Source organism: Anser brachyrhynchus (genome assembly GCF_964034855.1).
Source record: "Anser brachyrhynchus genome assembly, chromosome: 2".
NCBI classification, from domain to species: Eukaryota; Metazoa; Chordata; class Aves; order Anseriformes; family Anatidae; genus Anser; species Anser brachyrhynchus.
Genome location: NC_137695.1, coordinates 70355997 through 70380271, shown reverse-complemented (window position 1 = coordinate 70380271; position 24275 = coordinate 70355997). Strand labels below are relative to the sequence as shown.

The 24275-nt window shown below is 39.1% G+C and overlaps 2 protein-coding genes across 7 annotated transcripts in view; one reads left to right on the top strand and one right to left on the bottom strand.

The window, feature by feature from the left end:
- Positions 1 to 24275, top strand: part of BMP6 (bone morphogenetic protein 6) — a 123108-nt gene that overhangs the window by 90357 nt on the left and 8476 nt on the right. For 3 of the 5 annotated variants that reach the window (XR_013947576.1, XR_013947577.1, XM_080582739.1), the window contains exon 7: positions 23358 to 23417. Coding sequence is in view for 3 of the 5 variants with exons in the window: in XM_080582739.1 (XP_080438865.1) it covers positions 23358 to 23417 (60 nt within the window). In the remaining 2 variants the exon portion in view is untranslated. Of the gene's footprint in view, positions 1 to 89; positions 1736 to 5992; positions 6800 to 23357; positions 23418 to 24275 lie in introns of those variants that run through there. The other 2 variants (XM_080582740.1, XM_080582738.1) reach the window with 2 other exon arrangements.
- On the bottom strand, positions 1710 to 24073 carry TXNDC5 (thioredoxin domain containing 5). Of its 2 annotated transcripts, none has more exons than XM_080582741.1 (10): positions 23875 to 24073; positions 19330 to 19479; positions 17094 to 17199; positions 15696 to 15792; positions 13705 to 13820; positions 11383 to 11469; positions 9687 to 9827; positions 6806 to 6891; positions 3687 to 3816; positions 1710 to 3088 (listed from the first exon to the last, which is right to left on the bottom strand). In XM_080582741.1, exons 1-10 carry the CDS (start codon positions 24069 to 24071, stop codon positions 2966 to 2968), a joined length of 1233 nt encoding a protein of 410 aa, XP_080438867.1. In that variant the 5' UTR covers positions 24072 to 24073; the 3' UTR covers positions 1710 to 2965. The 2 variants fall into 2 exon arrangements, with proteins under 2 accessions (XP_080438867.1, XP_080438868.1); XM_080582742.1 differs by having other exon boundaries at positions 6806 to 6888.

Sequence of the window (24275 nt, the reverse complement as noted above, 5' to 3'; positions counted from 1 at the left end):
TAAGTCTTCAGAAAGATCTGTCCCAAAGCCATAAGTGAATTTCTCGAAGAGTTACCATTGCATCAATTGTGTTTTCTTTTTGACAACAGGTTCATCTTATGAATCCTGATTACGTTCCCAAGCCATGTTGTGCACCTACCAAACTAAATGCCATATCAGTTCTTTATTTCGATGATAATTCTAATGTAATCTTGAAGAAATACAGGAATATGGTAGTAAGAGCTTGTGGATGTCACTGACAAACAGTCTTCACATGGACTCTGTGATTCTTCCATGAACTTCCATACTACCTTCTGTACTTTGATGAACTACCTGACCTTGGGAAAAAAAAGGTTGACAGAATAGTTTTCCAAACACCATTTATGTGCCTTGTGCAAGAAAAGGGCTTGGGGAACCGCACACTGTGGCGTGAGCAAACAGTTGGAATTCTTAAAACCCAACCCGACGCTGCAGCAGCCACTCAGTTCCGCGGAGCCAGGGCTCGCAAAGCAGCAATATGCCTGCACACATGCTTTACTTGGCTGGGATGGTCTTCATCTCACATAGCAGCTTGGCCTTATCAGTTGCTTGGATGTGTGCTGCAGTTTTACCAGATGGATACCCAAAAGCAGTGAGTCTTTTTGGGGGGGGAGGGAAGGGGACGGTAAAGAAAGAATTGTTAGTACATCAGACTTAGAGCATACATCATGTACAGAATAATATGAAATGCCTAAGGCTAGGAATTGCCTTTTGTCTAGAAGGACCCATTACTACACCTATACTGTTAGTCTCCTCTTGAAACCTGTCATGATATATGCATCTTAAATTGTGCCAAAGCAAACGTTTTGAGTCCCTTGGTCTCCAAGCAGTTTAAACCTGATGCTGCAAGCGTGAGATGGCTTGGCTGCCCCGTGTTAGAAATACTAGCATGAAGTTGGACCCTGACTGGTCTTTTCAGTTCAGACTGGGCAGTCTAGGTTTATACGCTTGTTCTTATGCAACTTCCTTCCACTCCCTGCATGGAGCTGCCTCATCTACTACCACTTACTCAGGAAGGAAGTCAGGACACTTCTCTAGCTGTAGTTCAGATGTAAAAGTTTAGGGGGCCATTCATTCTCTAGCTGGACAATTTATTTACAGGAAGAAAGAATGTCAGCAATTTAGTTGCTCAAGTATTTGCCCAGCCTTTCCCCTTTGACTCATGCAACTAACAAACTGGTATAAAGGATACAATCACATGGTAACCACAGTTTGTCTAGCAGAAGCTAACAGCAAATTGTTTTGATCAATATTAAACACGTATTAAATGCACTTACCTCTGATTCTTGCATTTAAAAGGCTTCTTGTAAATACAAGCTATAATTTATTGCACTTGTCACTGTATATTCATTGTGCTGTATCATTTATAGAAAGACTGCTTTTTTAAGAAGTTTTTATTTAGAAAAAAAATCGCAGTGTAAACAATTGTACTACTTTGATTTTATACAAGAAACTCATGACATTGTGCTTCACTAGAAAGTTGTTAAAAACATAGTAATAAAGGCTTCCTTTAAGGCAGAAGAATATACATTGATCTAATACATCTGCCAGTACAACACTTAGCTTTCATTGTGGATTTTCTTACACATTTTTAGACTGAACAGAACCAAAGGTTCTTGACAGACAGTAAAGTGAAGTACCAGGAGCATTTCACTGAAAAGTTGGTTGCTGTTTTCCTTTTTTATTAAACAAAAAAAAAAAAAAAAAAAGGAAAAAATCCCTACTCCATATGATGGACAAAAATTGGCATTTTGACAGATTAGTCAAATTAGCCTTTAGCCATACTCATTCCATGAGTTTCTATGCACACAGGATGGCAGAGTTCCGTCCTCGGTTTGCAGCTGTCACCGTGTTATGACAGTATCTGCAATGTACATTCTTTGGATTTCAGTTACATCTAACATGGAGCATCTTATGCACCAAAGAATAGATCCATATTATAATCCAAGGCAACAGAGAGTGCATGGGCCTAACATTCAAACTTATCAACACTTACAGCTTGGAAAAAGGTTAAGGCTTAAGAAGAGTGGGGAACTATTTCAGACGACTGCAGAACAGCTGAGTGGAAAAATTAAACATTGTACTACTTGATGTTCTATAAGTGCTCTGAATTAGGAGCAGGTCAGCACAAAGTCTGAATTCAGGTTAGGGTAGGAAACGTATGTCATCAGCTCTGAGGTCTAACTGATCATTTAATATTAATGGCTTAGCTATAACAGCACCTATTCACTTTGGCTCTATATAAGTAGAGCATAGTTACTCCTCTGGAGATGGACAGAAGCAGCCTACAAAAAATCCACCTGACATACACTATGGCATCAGTAATGTTCAGGCACATGTTACAGTACCATTACTTTCATTATGGCTAGACCTCCCATGCTGAGAGGATTAACAGGAAACAACCAGCTCATGGTGGCTTGGTATCTTCCAAAAGTGTGTGTGTTTTCAATCTCCCATGACTCTCTGTTTCTTAACCAGCAGCTATATTAAGACAAACAGGTTATAAGTGCAGTTGTAGAGGCAGAAGTTAACACAGCTGCCGCTTTTACCTTTTGTGCAGTTTGTAAGGATTACTTTTTAACCAAATCTAACCCAAAGACAAAAATATTCTGCTGGTGTCCTTAATTTGGTTTTCTTAATGTATTTTAGTCTCAAAGGAAACCATTTACATTTCCTTGCGGGAATGCAGAAATGCAGTAATACTACCAATACTGAAAATATTCTCAGTTTGCACAGTAGGTACATGTTAGTTTTCCTTCACAAGTAGGGTAGCATGTCTTTAACACACACACACAGAGGGAAGATACCAATGTTTAGTACATTCAATTTCCTAAAAACAAACAAAAAAATGCCCTCCCACCCCCCCGTACTATTTAAAAGTTAGCAATTACTTAAATCCCTGAACTACTGTACAAAGACAGCCAGGGATAGAGCATCCAGATTTTTATTACAATTCATCTCTTGCTTGACGCAACACAAAGCTATGCAGCGATTCAAGATCTCTCGTTCCGTTGTGTTCGCTGACCTTCTTTCCACCTCGGAAGAGCAGAAGTGTAGGATAACCGCGTACCTTCAAAAAGACACACACACACAAAAAAAAGAAACTTGTCACTAATTTCCAGACTTACTGGTATTTATCTGACTCTGAAAAGCCACCAAACCACTCTAAACCACTAAAACATTTCAATTAAATAACAAAGAAGAAAAAAAAAAGAATTTTCACTGCCAACTGCAATTTTTAAAATTTTTTAAGTGGGAAAATACATGGTCCTCTAGGCTCTTCCAACAGCAACTGGAATGCCAGCTCCAGCCTTTGTCTTCAACTGTCTGACTACCAACTCTAAAAGCCATCTTTTTTTTCTAGGAACAGAACTATTCAATGACTACCACAATGGCTTTGGTGGTTTCACAATGGGATGGTTCTTAATTTAGGGACTTCTTCACCTTCATCCAATAGTGAGAATGACCAAATCCAAGCAAACTATCCAGGAAAGAAAGTGTGTTACTTTTGCTGATCTCAACTACCTTTTTTCCTTTGGACTAGCTGAGAATCCAGTTTCACTGGCACTAGGCACCCACAACCCAGCAGCCAGCTAGGCTGCACGCTGGAGCCTCTAACATTTGGAACACAATACTATCTAATTCATTTCCAGGTCTTTCACACTTACAGAAAATCTGCTGCAGACATTACGTTCCACGGTGCAGTCTACTTCTGCTATTTTGACATCAGTCAAACCTGGAAATTGCTCTTTGGCAAGGTTCTCCCAAGTTGGAGCCAAGTTCTTACAGTGACCACACCTAGAAACAAAGAGAGAGAGAGAGATTTGTTTAGCAGATACACCTTCTCGTTTATCTCTACTGTCTTATTGCAATATCTGCAAGTTTAACTAGCTGCCTTTCCTATCCCCAAATGATTTAGGCCTCCAACTCCCTTGCCCTATTATGTCAGTAAATGAGCTAAGAAAACAAAAGTGAGTGATTTCATTTAAGTTCAGCACTGAAGTTGTTTCTGGCCTTCATTTGTCTCTTCTGGAATGGTATTCTAGATGTCAGCACATTAACATTTTACTCTACAGAGGAATATGAAACCAAATAAAGATGAGCACAGAGAATACTTAAATGAATGTTAAGCTCATATAGAAATGACCGTGTTTTAGGTAAGGTACAGAATGCCTATAATACAAATTAATTTTTTTAAACAATGACTGAGTTAACTAGTAGTTTGATTTACTTTTCCACTCAGAAGGTACAAACTTCCTGGGAAGAACTTCACTTTCAAGTTTATCCACTACCACTGTACTTTCAGGTAGAGCCAAAATGGAGTCGTGTGGTAGTCCGTAAACTTCACTTAGCAGAAAGAAAAAAATAGCAGATCCTAGTCTGATTTGCATTACATATAGAATTATCCCAGTGATATCACCAATAACACCAAAAAAAAGCCTATTTCTACTTCATTTCCTGATGTTCTAGAATAAGTAAATACAGTAACTTGAGAATGTGGTCCACAGAGTACACACAGTGAAACACTAGTGTCAAAAGAGAAAATGATACTGTAAAATGGCAGGCATTATAGTAAAGTATTAATTTTGTTTATATTTTTAACTTGGCCAAGCCAAGTTCATAACTTGAACTTCTTAAACTGCCTTCAAGAAGAATTCCCAGAGTGCTTTAGATTTTAAGGCTGCATTGCTCATTCTATTCTAACCCAGCTGCACCTTAATTGGGTAATTAGAACAGCCCCGTAATTGCCTTAAGGCTAGATCAGGGCATTTGCAAAAAATAATGAACGATGCCTCTGCAAAAGTTTTCTTAATACAAGCCTGTGTATATTTAAACCACCTTGTTAATGTACAACAGTATAAAAGCATTTCTGACCATGCACAATACTACTAGAACAGGATGACTTTTATGCTTATTACGCAAGTTAACATTAATATTTTTCCAAAACTAACTGAAGAACAGAACTAGCAAGCAACATAATAGTGTTTGCTGAGCCCAACATAAGTTAACCAACTTGGAAGAGAAAAAGGGCATTCATATGCAGTGCACTGTAACTGCATACATAAGCATGACATTGAGAGCTAAAACTAGGATACCAGCTACATAAATATACTTAGTATTTTCCTAAATGGTGGCTTTCTGAACAGTGTGGCCAAGGAGAACATACTGGTTAAGAACCTGTTTCTCTGCAATGCATCCTGAACCACCATCTCTCAGCCTGCCATTTCTGGGAGCCAACAACGCCCCATTAGAATCTCACAAAGGGGATGATGGTTAAGTTGCCATGCTATTGAGAAAAATTAACTTAAAAGGGAGTATGTATCTTTATATCCAACTTTGCCATAAGATTCTCAGATGATGAACTACATCTGCCAACAAGCAGAAATCAAACTAGCATCTTTCTGCTTTGTGCACAGGTATAACCTGAATTTAACAGCCAGTTCTGCTGGTGGTGTAGTACAACAGCCACAGAATCAATCTCAATACCCCACAGTGCACAGAAAGGATATAGGAATTGAATGAAGAGCAGTGAGCATGAAGGGGTGTGGGATAAGGGTGGTTTCCTAACACAATGGTGGCAGATACTTTCCCATATCCAAAAGCAGACCTTTCAGACATAAAAGAACATGGAAGTGGCTCTCAAGCAGCAAACCACGCTACAGTAAAAGGGAAAACAGAGTGGAGAAGAACTGCATCACTCAGATTATGTAAAAATCAAACTTCCCCTGATACGTCTAGCCTACAGTCAGAAACATGGTTGGACCTACTGGCACAGTTAAGAAACAATATTTTGATATTCATGAGTACATTTAAAAATGGGTTGCATTTGCCTGCGTTGCTTTGTAATAACAGTCTTCTGCCACCACAAACAAAAGATCTTTCTATACTCTTCAAGTCCTGCTCTCATTAAATGGCTAGTGATGAAATCAGATACTGAAATTAAGCTTAATTTTCTTTTATCCCCCTACACTAGGTTTCTTTTACTGGCTAGAAGAGCAGACAATGGATGAGAAAGATGGCAAACAAATTCCCTGAAATTCAATGAGGCACAAATAAGATGAAGTCTATAAACCAAATAAAGCAACTTAAAACTTTTTTTTTTGTCTCAGAAAGGGAATAGTAAGAAAAAGGGGGGGGGGGGGGGGATATTTGTTCTGTGAGTTGGTAATACTGGGGTCTTATGCCAGCTTGGGTCCCAGGCTCTGCTGGATATGCCAGTAATGGCAGAGACCAGATAGGACATGAAGTTTTTTTCCCTAGTGCTTTCCACTCAGTGTCTACACCTACACCATCTGCATCAGTTACTTCAAGAGTAACAGCCCGTTATCCATAGTTCTACGGTCTGTACCAATTTCCAGGTGCTAAATAACACTTCTAGAAGAGGTTGGTTGTGGCAGGAGAGGTCCCAAAGGCCAGCATGTTCTCCTTTCTCAACCAACACTGCTGATAGCCTCCCTTCAGCTTACCCTAATCAAGGTATGGAAGCACATTAAGCCTGTGAAGAAAGCTTCACTCTCCTTGTTCCCTGACATTAGCTGGAGTTTGACACAGAAAAGCTTCTCTGCCAGCCTTTCCACAAAGAGGAATCTCAAGAAAGCTAAAAGAGACTGAACATTCTTGCTGTAACTCTTGCCAGCATGCACATTCTTCAGTTATTTCACATTTTAGATCCAGACAAATACCATACTACAAAGAACTCAAAAGACCTATAACAACTAATGTACAAACAGCTTAGAACAACAATAATCATGAAAAATAGGTATAAAAATATGTGTAAACTTCTTACCATGGAGCATAGAATTTAATAAAGGTGATTCCCCTAGCAATAGTTGCATCGAAGTTTTTTTCGGACAGAGAGAGCACTGCAGCCTGCTTAAAAAAAAAAAATCAAAACTTTTTGTGTGTACAACATTGGCCAAATGAGCTACTTGAGAGGGAAATTCAAACTGGGAAAGATGATGTTATTGATGATATGAACAAGATTAAAAGCAGAATACCTAGCATTTATCCCTTAGCTGCTTTCCTCCCTTAGCGAGTTGTAGAGAAAGACATATTTCACTATGAATCTCACCCGTATTTGCAGAAGCAAAACATTCCTACTTCCAGGGGATTCTGCCTGTAGCCAAACTGACAGCTGTTGGAAAAAAATCACCTTCACACACTGTCATACAAGTGTTTCAAAGGAATAATGCTGAGAGCAGTTGGCATCAAGTCTGCAACGGCCACTGGAGAGTTAGTGTAGGGAGGTATTTACTGTGTAATAGGGATGTCTTGACAGCTGCTCTCCCTCTGCTATATATCCTTGTGCTGCACACACAGAGAAAGCTGTTACCAGAGACACATACTTGCCTGCCAAGGGAACATCACCACACCATACTCACACGGATGCTGTGAAGAATTGTTGCTCCTGATAACATCAGGTGCAATGGGATGGGAGTGAAGGGAGGATAGAATGTTGCTTAAAGGCAGTCTCACTGATTGTATGACAGCACAGAACCAGAACAAACTTCATTTCTGCGAGACACTTTTACGGATGGGAGGGATTCAAAATAAATAAATCAGTGAGTGAATCTCATGCCTGTAAAGGCTTCAGATTCAAATGAAAGCAAAGCAAAAAACAGGAGTGCAGCTGAAAGGATTTTCAATTCTACTTTTAACCCAGTAAGAGTTTTATGAAAAGACGCCAAAGAGAGACTTGAAATTACAAATTAAAGGTACTGGATAAACTTTTACTGTAAATGACTGTTAGTTCATCAAATTAAGTTATTCCATTAAGTTGAAGTGGTATCACCTCTAAAAAATTATTTGCAAACTAGATATCATACTTAGTTATTAATTACAAAATATTAAATTAATAAAAAATGACAGTAAATATGTATTCCTCTATTATGAGCTGTTCCAAACATCATTTACAATCTAAGATACCAAATCTGCAAAACCCATAAAAAATGTCCTCCGCATAGTAAATATAGTTACATAGTAAAACACATTTCAAAGATGTGTAGATTACTATCAGAATAGCATTGTGAGCTATACAACCACAAAATTGAGTGTAATATCGGACAGCTACATTTTAGCTTGGTTTCGTAGGAAAATACAGCTTATGCAACCACTTAATCTGGTCATCTGTTGCTCACCCTGCCTTAATACATCTGGATCATTTTTGAGTAATTTTAGTGAAGTGTGGCTGAACTGCAGTCTCATGGATGTAAAAGTTCAATTTTTGTGAAAGGACTAGCATGTATTTGGCCCATATAATTGGAGAATCCACAATGGGACACACATTTGGAGTCAGAACTCATTGCTTTGTTGCCTGTGGTGCCAGCTGTGGGCTAGCCCCTTGTTTCAAAACCCATGAAAAGAAAAGCAGAACCAAGGTGTCTGAAGATAAGCAACCAAGAAATAGGGGCATCCACAGCTGGGGTGTAAAATTGCAAAGACTAACCTTAGTTCTACACTGCGTCTACTATTATTTTGCAAAAAATTCCCCCCACAATCTCCTCCTGTTTGCATGTGTGGCGGTGCAATCAAGGCGTAAGTGGGAATTTGCATCACATGTGGTTTGTTATTTCTCTAAAAATAGAGAGAAGACTAATTACTTTCTGCATTGTACTAACACCAGCTTGTTAATGTCTTCCAAATATGAGGCCGATTTAAAAAAATAGTTTTTGAGGGACATGAAAATTGCAAAACTAACATCACTTTTTGTTAGCCACCTTATATAAGATGAGTAACCCAAATGGAAAAAGTGAAATGGGAAGGATAATATTCTCTTGTGAGAAACTTGAGTATAAACTGTATTTATGTTAATAAGATAGACACTTTTTAATTATGTAAGTTCATTCTACATCACAAGGGAGTGTTAAGTCACCATCCTTATTTTCTGGACAGAGTTGTGTTCTCTACGTTTGATAACAAGCTATGCTTTAAAATGATCCCTGATCTTTCAACCTTGCCAATTTTACATTCAGCTGCAAGAAAAATGACAGATGAAAAGCAGAAGTGATTAAAAAAGACAGAAAATTACATGACATGAAGTACAGCTGTGCAGAGGTGATTAAGTTATTCCTGACAATTCCTTGGCAACATTCATAACCCCTGTAGCTCCTACAACCAAGATTAGAGTAAGTCTCCAAGCCCCAAGAGTTTTATTGCCACAGCACACATTACCCTGACACATCTAGATCAGTCTTCATGACCTTTGCTTGTTTGTTGTTTCTGCAGATAGGCTGAAAGAATGGGACAGTGACTTTTTTTAGTGGCTCAGTGCTGTTTGCTGTCTCCTTAGGTTCAAGTGAGAATCTTGCAAGTGACACTCATCTCCATAGCAACTAAGTATGCTGTCACACAGACAGGTGCCCGTAGTTCAGCACACCAAAAAAGACTGCACTTATGCCACTCTGGCTAAACCACTTATTGCAACCATAAAAAAAGGAGGCAGGTATTTTTCACATTCTCCAATTCAGCGGGTTAGTAAAAGTATCACTGAGATTTATGGTCTGATTCCACTCATTATTTGCTTTTTTAAAAAGTAGGAAAATATTTGGTACCATTTACATCTAGAAATTTTCAGTCTATCAGAGGGAGAAACACATGGAAGACTTGGACAGGCTGCTGAAACAGTTTGAACAGTTTCTATACAATTGCAGAGTGCAGGAACACCTTACCTCAGCCTGGGGTGGTTCTGCAGGTGGCTGTGGGGCTTCCGTGGGTTTACTTGCTGGTGGTTCTTTCCCAGAGCTCTGTAGTTGGGAATCCACGTACTCCCTTAAGGAATCAAAGTCCCTCTTCCCTTTGTACTGGTCACCCTACAATTATCAAATAGTTTGCAGAAGTGTACTTATGTAGTTAATCTAGCAAATAATTATCAGAACAACGTAAGATTGCTAACTGTAAACATATTTATAATATGATTAGCTAGCCTTTAAACCTCTCCATGGCATTCTACTCACCCCATGTCTTCAGGATTTGCCATAGATTCTGTTGTACCAGAAGGAAATAAGCTAAAATTTCTTTCAGAGAAAGGTATTTTAGAAGTAAGCACCTAGAAGTAAATTTCAGAAACTTTTCCACTTTGATCTTTCTCTCGCTCTAGCCAGCATTCTTAATGTTTTATTTTTGTGAACCTAAAGCTCCTGCAAGGAATAATAAAATACCCATTGCTATCTGGTGGTGGTCTCTGTTTCTGTGAGAGCCCTGTCCGATGCAGGGGTCTATATCACAAAGGAATTTTAATTTAAAATAATGCGGGAAGCCTGTACCTGCTTGTTTGTATCCATTTCAGCAGAGTGGGGTCAATGCCAATTCATTCCTCCCAGGGCTGCTGCTGCCTCTAACCGACATGAATGTTGTGATGCCAGATTTCAGTTATGACAAAGGGGATGATGGTACTATGGACAACAATGCTGGAAGGCTGAAGCAGCCCTCCTCCTCCCCCTCCTTACTGGAAAGTACAATAGCGGCTGAAGAGATTTCCAGGAATCTCTGTGTCACATTATTGGAAAGTTGTTGGACTTGGTTTTGTGTTTTTTTACTTTTAAATGTATTGTATAAGGCAATGAAGGAACATGTGATTCTGATGGCAGTATGTCACCAGGGAATACCAACACTGCCAATGGAGAAAAAACAGTTTGATGTCAACAGAAATACATTGTTCAGACTAACAGCTGAGATTCATCTTGACCAAATACAACAGCAGTGATCTGGCTTCTTCTTTCACTTGATTCAAGTAAGTCAGAGCAACTTAATCTTCAGTAATTACAAAGGGTCCAAAAAAATGATCTTGCTTGTTGAGAAAAAACACAGCTAACTTTTCTACACTGAGATATTAGTTCTTGCAAAGTGTCATGCCTTTTGTAGCTATTTGAAAAATAAAAATAAAAAAGATGGAAAATAATTCTGGAGTAACAGCAGAACATTTCTTGTTCTTCAAACTCAATCTATTTACAGACCAAAGTATATCTAACTGAAAATGCCTCTAACCTTGGATGTGCCCCCTTGTCTAACTTGTGCACTCTCTCTGAAGTTACATGTGATAACTAACACTACTATTTATATACGTTTGTTCGCTACTGTTCAAGTATACAGTATTTATAAATATTTTACTTTCCCATAACTTCAGAATATTATATTTCTTTGAATTGCTACAAGGAAAAATGTCAACTGGGTGCACAGAACAGCTCTAACTTTTATCTGTGGATCAAGTATACCTCTTCCAGTATCAGTCTGAACCTCAAACATCTTCTGTGTCACAAGGGGATTTTCAAATATGAAATTGATCTTTTTTCCCCCCAGGATCTAAGCATAGCCCGCATATTATCCAGGAAAAAATGGTCTGATCTTTTGCTGAGCTTGCAGACTCACCTTTTCACCATTCCTAAACCAGAGGAGTGTGGGATAGCCACGAACTTGGTTGTCAGAGCAGACCTCATAATGCTGGGTACAGTCAACCTACGTTTTGAAAAAAAATATAAAACATTCAGTGTATAAAATAGATACTTGTTAAACATCATAGTCTCTCTTATGTTTACAAGTCTCAGAAAAATACATGAACAAGCAATACATGGCTTGGCAAAAGCTGATGCGAAGTACTGTCTTGGGAACAGTTATGTCTCCTTCCAAATAGTGGTTTGGTTATAGAATTGGGAGGCTGTGTGTATGTTTGCTTTTATTTCAGGAGGGATCAAGGAGGGAGGTATGGATTGAAGGAAGTAGAAACAGTAGCAAGGAACAACGGAAACATAATTAAATATCACAGATAAGCACTTGGAATTATCTGAATAAAATTGCTGCAAAGACAACACAAAACACTAGTGTGAGAGAGCTTTTAAGTGAAGATTTATTGGCTCATCCATTTTGTAAAAGACTACTCTTTAAAATCAGAAAAAATGTCAACAGCTACCAAGTTAACTGTATTCCAAGGGAAAATCCAAGTGCACAGCAACATTCAATTCTAATTTGTCATAAAAAAATCTATAAAGTTACCAGTTCACGATCTTTTTTGAAGCAAAGAAAAAATATAACTTAAGCACTGGAGCCTTTTCTCTAGGCTTGGATTTTGAATTTGACATTAAAAACACTTTGCCTCAGATCACTGAAGATCAGTTCTAAAGATTAAACACAATCCTGCCAGTAGATAGCATTGCTGTTAAGACACTTATTTCTCCAGATTACATGAAGGTCATAGTTCAGCCTTCTTAGAAACAGTTGTGTTTCCTGTTTACTTACAGACATACAATCTCACCAACATGTGTTTCAATTAGTTTTGTAAGGTATACAGTTACACAAAATCGACTAGGCATGGAGACAAATCTCAGTGGCTTTATTACGCAACAAATATCAGCAACTGTAGCTGTGAACATGACAGAATTGAATACAACATAAATTTGGGATTTTTAAGATTTTTTTTTCTCTGGATAACAGAGAATGGTAACTTCAAGAAAACAATTAAGCTAAGCAATGATTTTATCGGGCATTCCAGGTTCTCAAGAAGTAAATCAGCATATGGACATTTTGTACAAAGAGTATCATAGGAGCATTAGCCTCTGATATTTTACTCTTAGAAGGAATCGTACTTTATATCTACCGGGTCTCAAAAAGTGTATATATAAGTCTTCTCTAAAGTTTAACCATGCTGACCTGTTCTGTACATCTACAGCATATCTGAATTAGAGAATTTTCAAAAGGCTTTCATGGAAAAAAAAAAGAAAACAAAAAAACAAAAGTCAAGCTCATCACCCCTAGTAATAGCCAAAAACTTCATGAGGGCAGAGATGTGAGATTGCCAATTTCTTGTCCCTCTGCAGGACTGACACCACTGCTAACTGCAGTCTTTCAGATCAGTGGAACCAATCTGAAAGTTTAAGGATATGGAAGCTGAGCCCAGTCAGTTTTCCACTGCTGGCACATACAGGGAGATTTGCAGCATTAGCCACTTGGACTTAGGTATGGGTCAGCAAATAAAGCCAGTAACTGCAATTGCCAGACCACCTCCATACCTCTGCATAGATGTCTCTCCACGTACAAGTAACAAGTTCCCATGGTAAATACACCACAGAATCTGGTTATCATCCCTAAGGGAAATAGCAAAGCAGGAGAAGATATCAGTTTTTAGGGTGGAAGACCCTCTGAAACCTTTAGAAAGTTCAATGGGGGTAAACAGGAAAAATAAAATTAAAAAAAAAATTGAAAAATAATTAATCATAAAGAACCCTGTAGGTCTGAAACTTGCTAAGGAATCCAATGCTGTAAAAAGCAAACTACAAGTCACTTTCCCACTCAAAATAAACAGTTAAGTCTATCAAGTTCTGACAGACGGGAAGCCTAAGAAAAGAAATCTCAAAATATTATTCCCTGCCTCTGAAACATTTAGACTTTTTCCTAATGCTCTCTGAAAAACAAGGAGCAGTATTTGATGTTTCTAACAAGTCCTTGCTTAAAATGAGGGAGTCCTGTCAATTGTAACAAAATAGACATCTCTTCAAAACAGAGTGAAATATGGAATGTGCAAGAAAAAAAATAACCATCTCAAAATTAAAATAGGAACTATGAATATAAAAGGATTTAAGAGCCGACAAAGAAAATGACTGTTATTTTTAAATCACAGAACGAATATCATGATACTTGAATGAAACATTCATTCGTATAAAACACGTTTTCAGATTAAGAAAAGGTTACTTCACTTACCTTGCCAATCTTTACACTTTCTGAATGTTCAAAGGCTTGAGCCAGCTGCTCCCACATTGGGGCCAAAGCCTTGCAATGACCACACCAAGGAGCAAAGAATTTGATAAAGTGATTACCTTTGAAGTCAAAGAAAAGAAAAAAAGATGTAACCCCTTTGAAATTAATTTGGCTGCCATTAATGGCTAGGTATTAATCTCAGTCTGCAAATTTATCATGGTATTTCCTGAGTTAAAGATAGGAAATACTGTGAATAAAAGGCCAGGGCAAAATATTTCAGCAATTAGGTTTTCGATATTGTACACAGTCCCAAAGCGTTGCCAATTTCCCTGAAAATCCAAACAGCTTCACAACCTCAAGCCAACAAATGAGATATTAAAACTACGGCATTTTTAACCTTACCACTTGCTAGAATGTCTAATTCTATTACATCAAACACCTCCCTATTACAGAGTAGAAAGAACCACCAAGTAGCACGTATTTATAACAGCATAAATCCAAGTAAGTATTAGATTTCAACTTACAGATCTCTAAGCAAACACCACTGCATTGAGTCCCTGAGCTACCTAACTAATTTTGTTCAGCTTTCAATGCACCCTCTTTCTGCCCTGCTCTTTGCATTTTCATGTTAACTATTCAGAAAGCGCTGTACAGATTCCATGAATAGAAATTCTTTGTAGAATTTCATAGTGTTTCATAGAGAGGAGAGTCTCTGTACTATCTCATACTAATGCTTCATTTAAAAGTGTTATCTTAATTGCAGAGTAGCAGAATATGTAATTTCCTTCAATTAGAATCACTACTAATTCAAGATGCTGCATGCTTTTGCACACATCAAAGCAATGCTCTGTTAATGCAAAATAAAATGAAGTTAATTAAAACAAGAAAAAAAATAATTTGAAGGAAGTAACAGCTATTGTGGGAAAACTCTTTTTAATAGAATTACAATCCTTTGAAGACTACTTTGGGGCTGATATTACTAGAATTTCTTTCTAGTTTGAGGGCTTGTTCACAGAAGAATGTCAGATGAAAAACGCCAGAAAAACACTACAAAATGTAAACTGCAATAGCTCACTCTAATTTGTCTATTCTGCATTAGGAATACTTTCATACTGATTGACTTGCTTTGCTTTGGTCACGTAAAGAGCATACTGAAATTTCTTATGAAGGAATTAAGAACATCTAGTCAAAACCATCTATTCTGTATCACATACTCTGTGATATACTCTCTTCTCTGATAGAAAAAAAAAATCTTTTATCCCTAGAGCACAAAAAATGTAGAGGAAGACTATTTTTAAGAACAAAAGTAAACCTTCCAAGCAGAACTGCTAAGCCTCCAGCTAAATTTAAGCAATGAACTTTCTGTAATTGAAGTTCAGAGACAACAAAAGCTTTACAGATGGTTATAAACCTGATCAACTCTTGGGTATCACCATAAGAATACCTCCTCCACTGGTGTATGAATGCCAATGGGTACAGCTTAAAAACATTTACACATACACTAAACTTAACAATTGACACTATCTTCTCAGACTGTAAACTTGTTTAATGCTCAGTGTGTCCCTGATGGTGGAGAGAAGAATACATAAAGAATTTTCATGTAATTCTCTGTTAAGCCACACATACGGGGAATTTTTTTTAAGTTCACTGCACAAAACATTCCTTTACACTTGACAATATTTCTAATTAATTAATGGTTAGTTTAGTAAGCTTTAGTATCTATCTCGCTTGTGTCATCACATGGGCACAGACCATATATCTGGCCTTAACTGTACTGTCTTCTGGAATACTGTTCTTAAATTTTCTTATGGCGTGCAATGCGTAATTAAACTACAGACTTTTTACACAGTGTGTAGTTTCATCCTCTTTTCATTAGGTGTTACTGGAAAATAAAGTGGGAGGGAAGTACCTAGAAAACTAACATTTCTGTTGCATACTTCCCACTAGTTATGTCTCTGTAAGCAGGTATCTTGTGCTTATGAAAAAACAGTTACCTTCTGCTATGTGCATCTTGAAATTGTCTGCTGAGAGTTCATACATTCCCTGCTTAGGTTCAGGGGCTTTGGGTGGTTCCGCAACAGCTTCTGGATCCTATTCATGAGAAAAGTTAATTTGTATTTGCCTCATTCAGTAAATGCACAGTATTTGATTCCTGTATAATGCCCTTCTGTGGTAGTGTTATAAACCCTGCACTCTGAAAATTTAAATTCCTAAAGCTATCTTCCCAATTTACCTTGATTTAGGTATCTTAACATTTCCTAGCAAACTATTACTTGAAAGCAAAATGCAAAATAGTGTACCAAGTAGAAAAGACACAATAAAACAATTACTGGAATAAGTCTTTCACTGTGATGTAGTACAGTCACACTCCGCAGTAATTACTATGGCATTTGAAACATCACCATATATAAATATGTGTAGATTACTTTACTCTACAGCTTCATGTATCAGCCACATCTGCTGATGTTTCAAAAATACCACCAGTTTTGGTGGTATTTTCGCTATTTAAAAATAGGTAGTGAAAAAGCTATTTTCTGCTGCTCTAATGCAGTAAAGAGGACCTAATGGTCCTGGTAAAGGTAGCAAAAACAGAAAAAGTGCAAATACTTTATACGTAAGTTGCAGCAAACTCATTGGCACTTGGCAAAAGCAAAAGACGACTTTCTAGATACTAGGTGAGAACTGGAAATAATCATTTAAAAACTGCAAAGTAAATTTCTTAGTTTAGGATTTAATGCTTAGCTATTAAAAAAGATCACAATTTCTTTTATTTGAATATAAATGTTCAAACTGTGACCAGCAATGACTGTAGATTTATATTGATTAGAAACAGCTATTACAACGTTAATTTTAGGCAAGGCTTACCTAATATACGCAAGTACTAAACTCCTAGTTTTCCCTAGTGATGATACTAGTTTAACCTACTTTACTGATTATTTAAAACCCTTTCTGTAGGCTACAACATTATCAGCTAATAACTGAGCTAAAGACGGCATCGCATGTTGTTAAGAGGAAATTGAGCCCAATATAAATGCAGTTTATCCTGTATTACAGCTAAATTGCTTTTCTTACTCTAGAGACATTATAGACTACTGGTGTTAATGGAATTTACACAACAAATTTACACAACACTTAAAATGTCAAAATGCTAAACATTAAAAATTGCACTATGTACGTTAGCTTTAAATATAGGAACCAAGGGCAGGTCATAGGATGGCAGTTTTAATTATTATTCTGATATACGTGGAAACTGTTCCGTATTGTTACTACTACCAGACTTTTATACTCAGGAGCATATTTCCCCATAGTGAGGGAAACCTAACCTATAGACATTACAGATCAGCAAGTCTGCAGAAGGAAATATTTCCTTTTCCTATTCCCATTTCACTTACAGATGGTTCCTCATTTAGTTTCTCCAACATCCAGTTTTCCAGTGCCTGGAGGTCTCTAGGGCCTTGGTATTTCAGAGGTTCTTGTCCTGGTTTAAGCAGCTTTAAACTAAAGGATTAAAATGTAGAAAAGAGTGAGATAAAAATTTTTGCACATGAAACATTCTCAGTGTTAACATACTTTACTAATTCAGAGCAATTCAGGCTTAACAGCTTTCTTGACTATTCACATCAGCATCTGAAATCTCTCCCAGCTAGAAGGAACATGTCCACAACTTAAGACACCTTTTTCATTCCCATGTAAGCTTTTAAAGGGGATTTTAAAAATAGCAAACAGAAATGCCATGTTAAAAATCAACATATCTTACTATTACTTTGACCAATAAACAAGAGCAAATAAAACACTGCAGAGTTCAGGTCTGGGGATAATCACTTGTTATGCTTATGAATCCTATTTCAGTTTGCCAAAAAAGCATTATTTTTGTTTTGCTCTCCCCTCTCCATCACCAAGGGAAAAATATACAAAGCCTACTTTCCTAGTAATTTCCTTCTCATGTTTTGTTTCCCATTTATTAAACTGATTAAAAACACACTGAAACAAGTCGATACAAAAATACTGTATATTGTAATACAAAAAAATTCAAGACTTCATGACTATATCATTTAATAATTGCTGTCAAAACTTTTCCATAAAATACCCAAAGCTTTTACTATTAAATATTTTAGTTAAAATTGGAAATGCATTTGCTAAAGGGACAATACCAAACTTCTGACCTAGTCTTATCTTTTAAAGCAAATCATAATTAGTTTCAATCACTGCTGTCACCCAGATTCAGCTTCCCTTGCCAAGCTGTTATTTTGCACTACGTTTTCTTTTCTTTTCTTTTTTTTTTTTTTCCCCCCTTCTTTAAATGTTTTTGCTCTCTGCTCATTCCACAGGTTGGGAAAAATGAACACACGAATATGTTGAAAAAGCCACATAATGCAAGTAATATTACATATCCATTACATATCCAAAAATGATAATACATATCCATTAGTTTTTTTCTTACTCAAAGTCTCTGCCATTCATTCTATTTTGTAAGGAACAGCACCACAATATAAACTATTCAAATACACAAACACAACCAGTGTTTGCTTCTGGGGATATTAAAATAAAGTTGCAAAATTCATTGTTTCTTGATATTTCTAGTGGAACTAAGCCACAAATTGCCCTTAAGAACAATTCCTACTTCAGTGAGGGCTTTGCTATTTATAACTCTCAACTTGTAATCAGTGACACTCATCTGTGTCAAAGCAAGCGTAGCCATGAGTGTAGTCACGTTCAGTCCATTGCTGGGGTCAGCAGTAACACTAGACAAAGTGAGCCAAGAGAAGGAAAAACACAGGCTGAGGAAGGACTATGGAAGACTACATTCTCCATTTATCCACTAAGATGAGTTACTAGCAAAGCAGTTGAATCAATTTTTTCAAGAAGCTTTAAAGAAGACACAAATGAAAAAAATCCCATTGCTCCTTTTTAGCAGGGAAAAAGGGAGTACAGGTATCCGACTCAAAAGCACTAACTAGGCTGACCTCTCATAGATGTTCTAGATCATGTTCTGCCTATCAAAGCCGAAGCAGTTAAGACATTTATCGCTTTTAACAGGATAAGCATAAGCACCTTAAACTCCAACTGAACTTCTCCCAGGCCAGTATAAGCAAAATTACCCAGAAAAGTCTGTACAACATCACCACTGCTATGCTAAATTCTGCTATTAATTTATAATTTTATGAGGACCCAGTTCCCTCAAAAATTTAACAGATCACCCATACATTAATGAAGAATGGTGCAGTGTACTGACAAACTTGTGACAAATTATTTTTTAAAAGACCATTAACTAGTTCTTTTTGGTTAGATAGACCAGACCAGTTCTATCATGCACATCACGGCTGCATAATGTACTATTGCTTGAGAAAATGGTACTCTAGGAGAAAAAGTGGACAATTCTGGACTTTATTTAAACAGTCAGGACATGAAACAGTTTCTTCAACAGAAAAAAAAAGAGTAAGAGTAGTATACATCACATGGTACTTTGCAACATGGTAAAGGGGCTTAAATTGAACATAGATGAGATCCAAAATGCTACAGAGAAAAATACCAAAAAATAGAGCTTAGAAGTTAACTTCAACAAGTTGGCAGAGGATCATGGAAAACCAAAAAAGAAAGAAACAGGACCAGATCTCCTTTTATACTTACGTAGGGTATCCTCGGACACCAAATTCAGAGCACAGTGGAGCATCTGTGGTACAATCCACTTTAACAACATAGACCTGTGGGTTTTCCATGTTGTTGTATTTATCTCCCAAATCATTCCAAGTTGGCTGCAGACGCTGGCAATGTCCACACCTGCGACAGAATGAACAAAATATTTTCAAGTAGCTGCTCTGTTTAGAGGGCAATGATTCGATGGAGAAGTCATACACAGAACAGTCAAAGATTTTGATAAATTTAAAAATAGTTCAGTTGGAAATCTTCCATACTCAAGCACCGTTACAGTAAGTAACAGCAAATACTACTATGCAATGTAGAACAACATTGCAAACACACCTTGTAAAAATTGTCAAGAGAAAGCCTATTGAGCACACTCTGAACTTAGCGAGGCTATCAAGAAAAGCTCTCTGCATCTTCCAACCGTCTAGAAAAAAATCACATGAGGCTGTCCGGCTTTCTTAATTCAACATTTCAAAATACTGTTTTTTTAAGCAGCAGGCAAGAAGTTCATGGTTCGTAGTCTCTTTGCAAGTCTCTTTGTGTACATCACTGGAATTGTAACTCATGAATCATGAAACACATCAGGCACTAAAATCTCAACAGGGTTTCTCAAAATCCTCCAATGCTGTGTTTTGCCCCTGCAGCACACTATAAACTATGTTTGCATATACACAGAAAAGTGGCCTACTACAGTTGCTGTTAACAGCAACTCTCTGGAAGTAGAAAATGACTATTATTCTTCTCATTAATTTTCTAGTAGTTCTAGCCATTATAGCAATACCCTATTCCTGTAAATAACTATGATGAAAAATGTTACGGAATGCATTTTCATTTCTCTTTAATAGCTGCTTTTGCCAATCCTTCAAGACATCTAGAAATACGTAATTGGATTAACTGAAAACATTTTCAACCTGGCAGTTTGAAAGCTGTTTTTGCCCTTGACATGACCTAGAAAGTCTACTTTTTAAAGCAACAATTAAAACAGCATTGGGACTCAAGAGTAAATTGCTTCTTAGTCTCTCCAAAGATCCCATTTAAAAAATTCACGTATACAGATGGTTTTGAGTCCATTTATAGAAAAGCTGCACGGATTCACACCTTTCCACAGGTACCCTAATATCATTAACACAAAATAAAACCAACTTTCCATCTTAACAAGGTTGTTGCAGTTGGTTGGAGGGGTAACATATTCCCGCTATGTGGAGGAATATGACCTTCCATATGATCTCATTCTGAATTGTAATGGTGAAGGAACACAATGCACTACTACTAAAATTAAGTATTCCTTAAATATTTAACTTCAGACTGAACTCCCTCCACAATCAACTCATCATGAAGCTTGAATAGGAGAATTTTGGATTCTCTGGTCCCCTTCCCTAATGGCTGTGGAAATTTTAAACATAATGAGTACTGCCTAGTGATATAGAACTGAGCGTGGAAATCTATGTCAGGAAATTTCAAGTAATAAACCTTCTTTTTTAAGCACAGAACAGAGCTGCCTTATCCATATTTAACACTGTGATCTCTGCTATATGCAGTTCCACACTCCCTTCCTTCTTCAGATTATATGAGCTGAAATTGAAAATAAACCACGAAAAACGTTGATAACTGAATCAGTAACTGACTTGTTAGTCATTCTTGGTTTTCATATAAATTCAGTATTACACGTAAGGAAGCAGAATGCAAGACAGTCCCTGAAAGATTTTTTCTAGAATTCATAAGGTGTTGCTACGAACAACATAAAATCAAGAAGTCAAAAACAAAGAGAGCAAGACCATGTAACGTGTCCCTCCTAGGCCCATGTACCTACACAGTCATTTGTTGCTATCACTCCCTATTAATCAGTTGGACTGGAGAAACAGCTAGTTTTCCCACTGGGGATGGCAGATACCTGGGAGTCAATGAGGAGTCCTGCTATTCCTTCCCTGCATGGGCTAGGGAGGTGCAGGAGTTCATAATCTCTGCATAGAAACATAAATGAAGATCCGAAAGAGACTGGCAGTGCTATAGGAAAGATCCAGCTTGCTGGAAAAACAAACAAAACAACAAAAACTCTTCTTCTTTTATACTACTAACATTAGGATCAGTCCCCTCTGGACAAATGAGTACAGACAAGATAAAATCCAGTCAACAGAGTTCAATTCAACCACAACAAACTGTGGCAATCAAGTCTGCTTCAGCTCAGTGGACTTCCAGAGTATGTTGAAAAGACCTATACTGGTCAAAATAAAGCAATGAACCTACTACTCGTTTGAGACTCAGTCCAACCAAGGAATCAGTGAAACCTCCTTTCTCTGTAGGCGTGCAATTGGCATAGCTAAAATTTTAAGAATATCTACTGCCACTTGTTTGTGGTTCTGTCCCTTGCCAACTGTAGATAGAAAGGAGGACAGCCTGATGATGAAAAATCTTAGACATCTGATGGTAAATGACTTGGAGCACTCTTTATTTTTTGGTGTAGCTCACCGTATTTGAAACAAATGCAGGACGTCATCTGTACTGTTGCTACCAAAAGGGTGTGTGAGGCCTGTGGCGAAGTTTGTTTCAAGAATTCTGTATTAAAGAGTTTTGCTCTGTCCAACTCAACTCATTGCTAGTATTCATTATCCACCATCAGCAGCACCTGTAACAATCTGAAAGAAAATTCTAACTGAATTTGCTTGCTAGGCCTCTCCCTCACACCTACAGGGAGCACTGACAAAACGTGTGCATTCGTGAGAAGCATTAGGAGATAAGTACCTTAGAATCACCTAGGAACAGGGCAGGAGGTTCTAATATAGACTCCAGGGCTGTCAAACCATCATCTGATCCCACTGATGACAAAACTACTGGTGTATCTAAGCACCTTTTCTGAAGCATGTGGATGTTCCCTCTTTCCTTCTCTTCCCCTTGGACCTGAAACCTGGACCTGTTGCTGCTAGTCAAGAGGAGCGTGGAGTTCAGACTCAGGCCCTGGAGCTGAAACCCAGAGATGTTGATGAGGCCTGCTAAAGGCGAGAGTAACAAACACAGAAGCTGCAACAAGTCTGGCAAATGACGCAGCTCCCTCATGCTCATGTTGGGCAGAGATCCTCAGCCCTCCCAAGGGCACAGAATGGTCCAAGTTTGCAAGACCAGAGCGCTCTCTGATGCGCTCTGAGGACAGAGCATATGCTAGACTCTGCAACAGCCTACTTGGCAGAGGGTCTCCTATAAACTGTGTGCCAAGACAAAAGTTCATCTGGTTTTAGAGATGCCTGTGAAACGGTCAGTCAAAGTTTGAGGACACAAAGATATTATCACCTGAGAAGAGACCAGAGCAGAAGCACTGCTGCTGTGCACAGGAATTTCTCTGACCTTATTCTCAGTCAAGGGTCCTTTGCTACCAAGTTGGGCTTCCTCCACTTTTGTGATCTTCAAAGGAAGACATCTGCTCTTTCAAGCTTTTGCTTAATGTCTCTGTATGGCATTATCAAGTTGATTGCAATAACAAAATAAATTAAATAGTTTTTTCAGTTTTGAAAGGGAATCCTTTTCTAGCATTCATTTCAAGTAGTAGCATGACACACGTATGCCTCAATGGCACCATGTACCAACAGGCTAGCTTAGGATTGAAATGTGTCTTGCAAAGACATCATTTCATTAACTTTACCTAAATTTAAGAAAACTTGGAGATGGGGAACACCTACAACAAAACTCCTAATAACTCTACTAGTATCACTAAGTCAGAAACACTTTTTTAAAAAATGGTAGAAGAGACGAGGGAAAAAGATGAATATGAGTAACCGCTGGAAATGTGCAGAGGTAAGGGATACTGTCCTCTTGATAGCTGTAATATCCAACAAAGCCCTGTTGTCAGAGTCTTCTCAACTATTCTTGTGTGAGGTGTACCAGCCTATGGCAAAATCCCAGCGGATGTCTCACAGATGTGACAACTCCAGCTCTAATAACGTGCTACAGTGACCTGTGGCTTCGGGGACAACACACCACCCTTTCTACTGCTTTTGTAGCAAACTTATCCTTTTATTTGCCAGAGCAGAGAGCACACAACCTCGTCAAGAAAGTATCTGCAAGGCCAGAGGAACGGGGAACGGGTAAGTCAGCAATTTCTAAACGCTGCTATTACAAAACCCGCTTGCTCTCGCTCTTAGCAGCACCCCCTGAAAGCTGTGCACTGGGAGGGCCGCGAGGAGCCGGGGTGCCTCGTCCCACAGCAGCGGCCGGGACTGTGCCAGCCCGGGGCCATTCCGGTTGCCAAACGCGCAGCTCCGCAGCTCGGCCGTGCCGCGCCGGGCCCTCCGCCGCCGCCGGCCGCCATTTCACGCGTGCCGCCCCCCGGCGCCGGCCCGGCCCACGGGGCTCAGAGAGCGCCCCCGGTGCCTCCCCGCCGCCTCCTCCACGCCGGCCCGGCCGCCTCCCGCCGCCACGTCAACGAGGGAAGAGGCGGGGGGGGAGGGCGCCGGGCCGGGCCATGCCGAGCCGAGCCGAGCCGGGCGTTGCAGGACACGGCATGGTACGGCCTCCCGCCCGCCCGCCGCTCGGGATACCCACCACGGGGCGAAGAACATGACGAAGTGCGGAGCGGCGGCGACGCCGTGCCGCAGCATCTCGGCGCTGTAAAGGTGCCGCCTGTGCGGCTCCGGCTCCTTCTCCGGCTCGGCTCGCCCCGGCACGCCGCAGAGGACGGGGCCGAGAGCGGCCCAGGACAGAAGGCGCCACCAGGCCGGGCCGGAGCGCAGCGGAGCCATAGCAGCGGCGAGCAGCGAAAACCCGGGCAGCCGCCGCCACCTCCTTCTTCCCTCCCTCTTTCCCTCCTTCCCTGCCCGCCCCTTGCCAGCCCACGCCTCTCGCTACCGCCCTCCGGCAGTCCCGGCACGCCGACCCTCGGGCTGGGGACACACGTTTCGTTACTTCTACACTTGTTGGCCCGGGCCACGGCCAACAAGTAATGG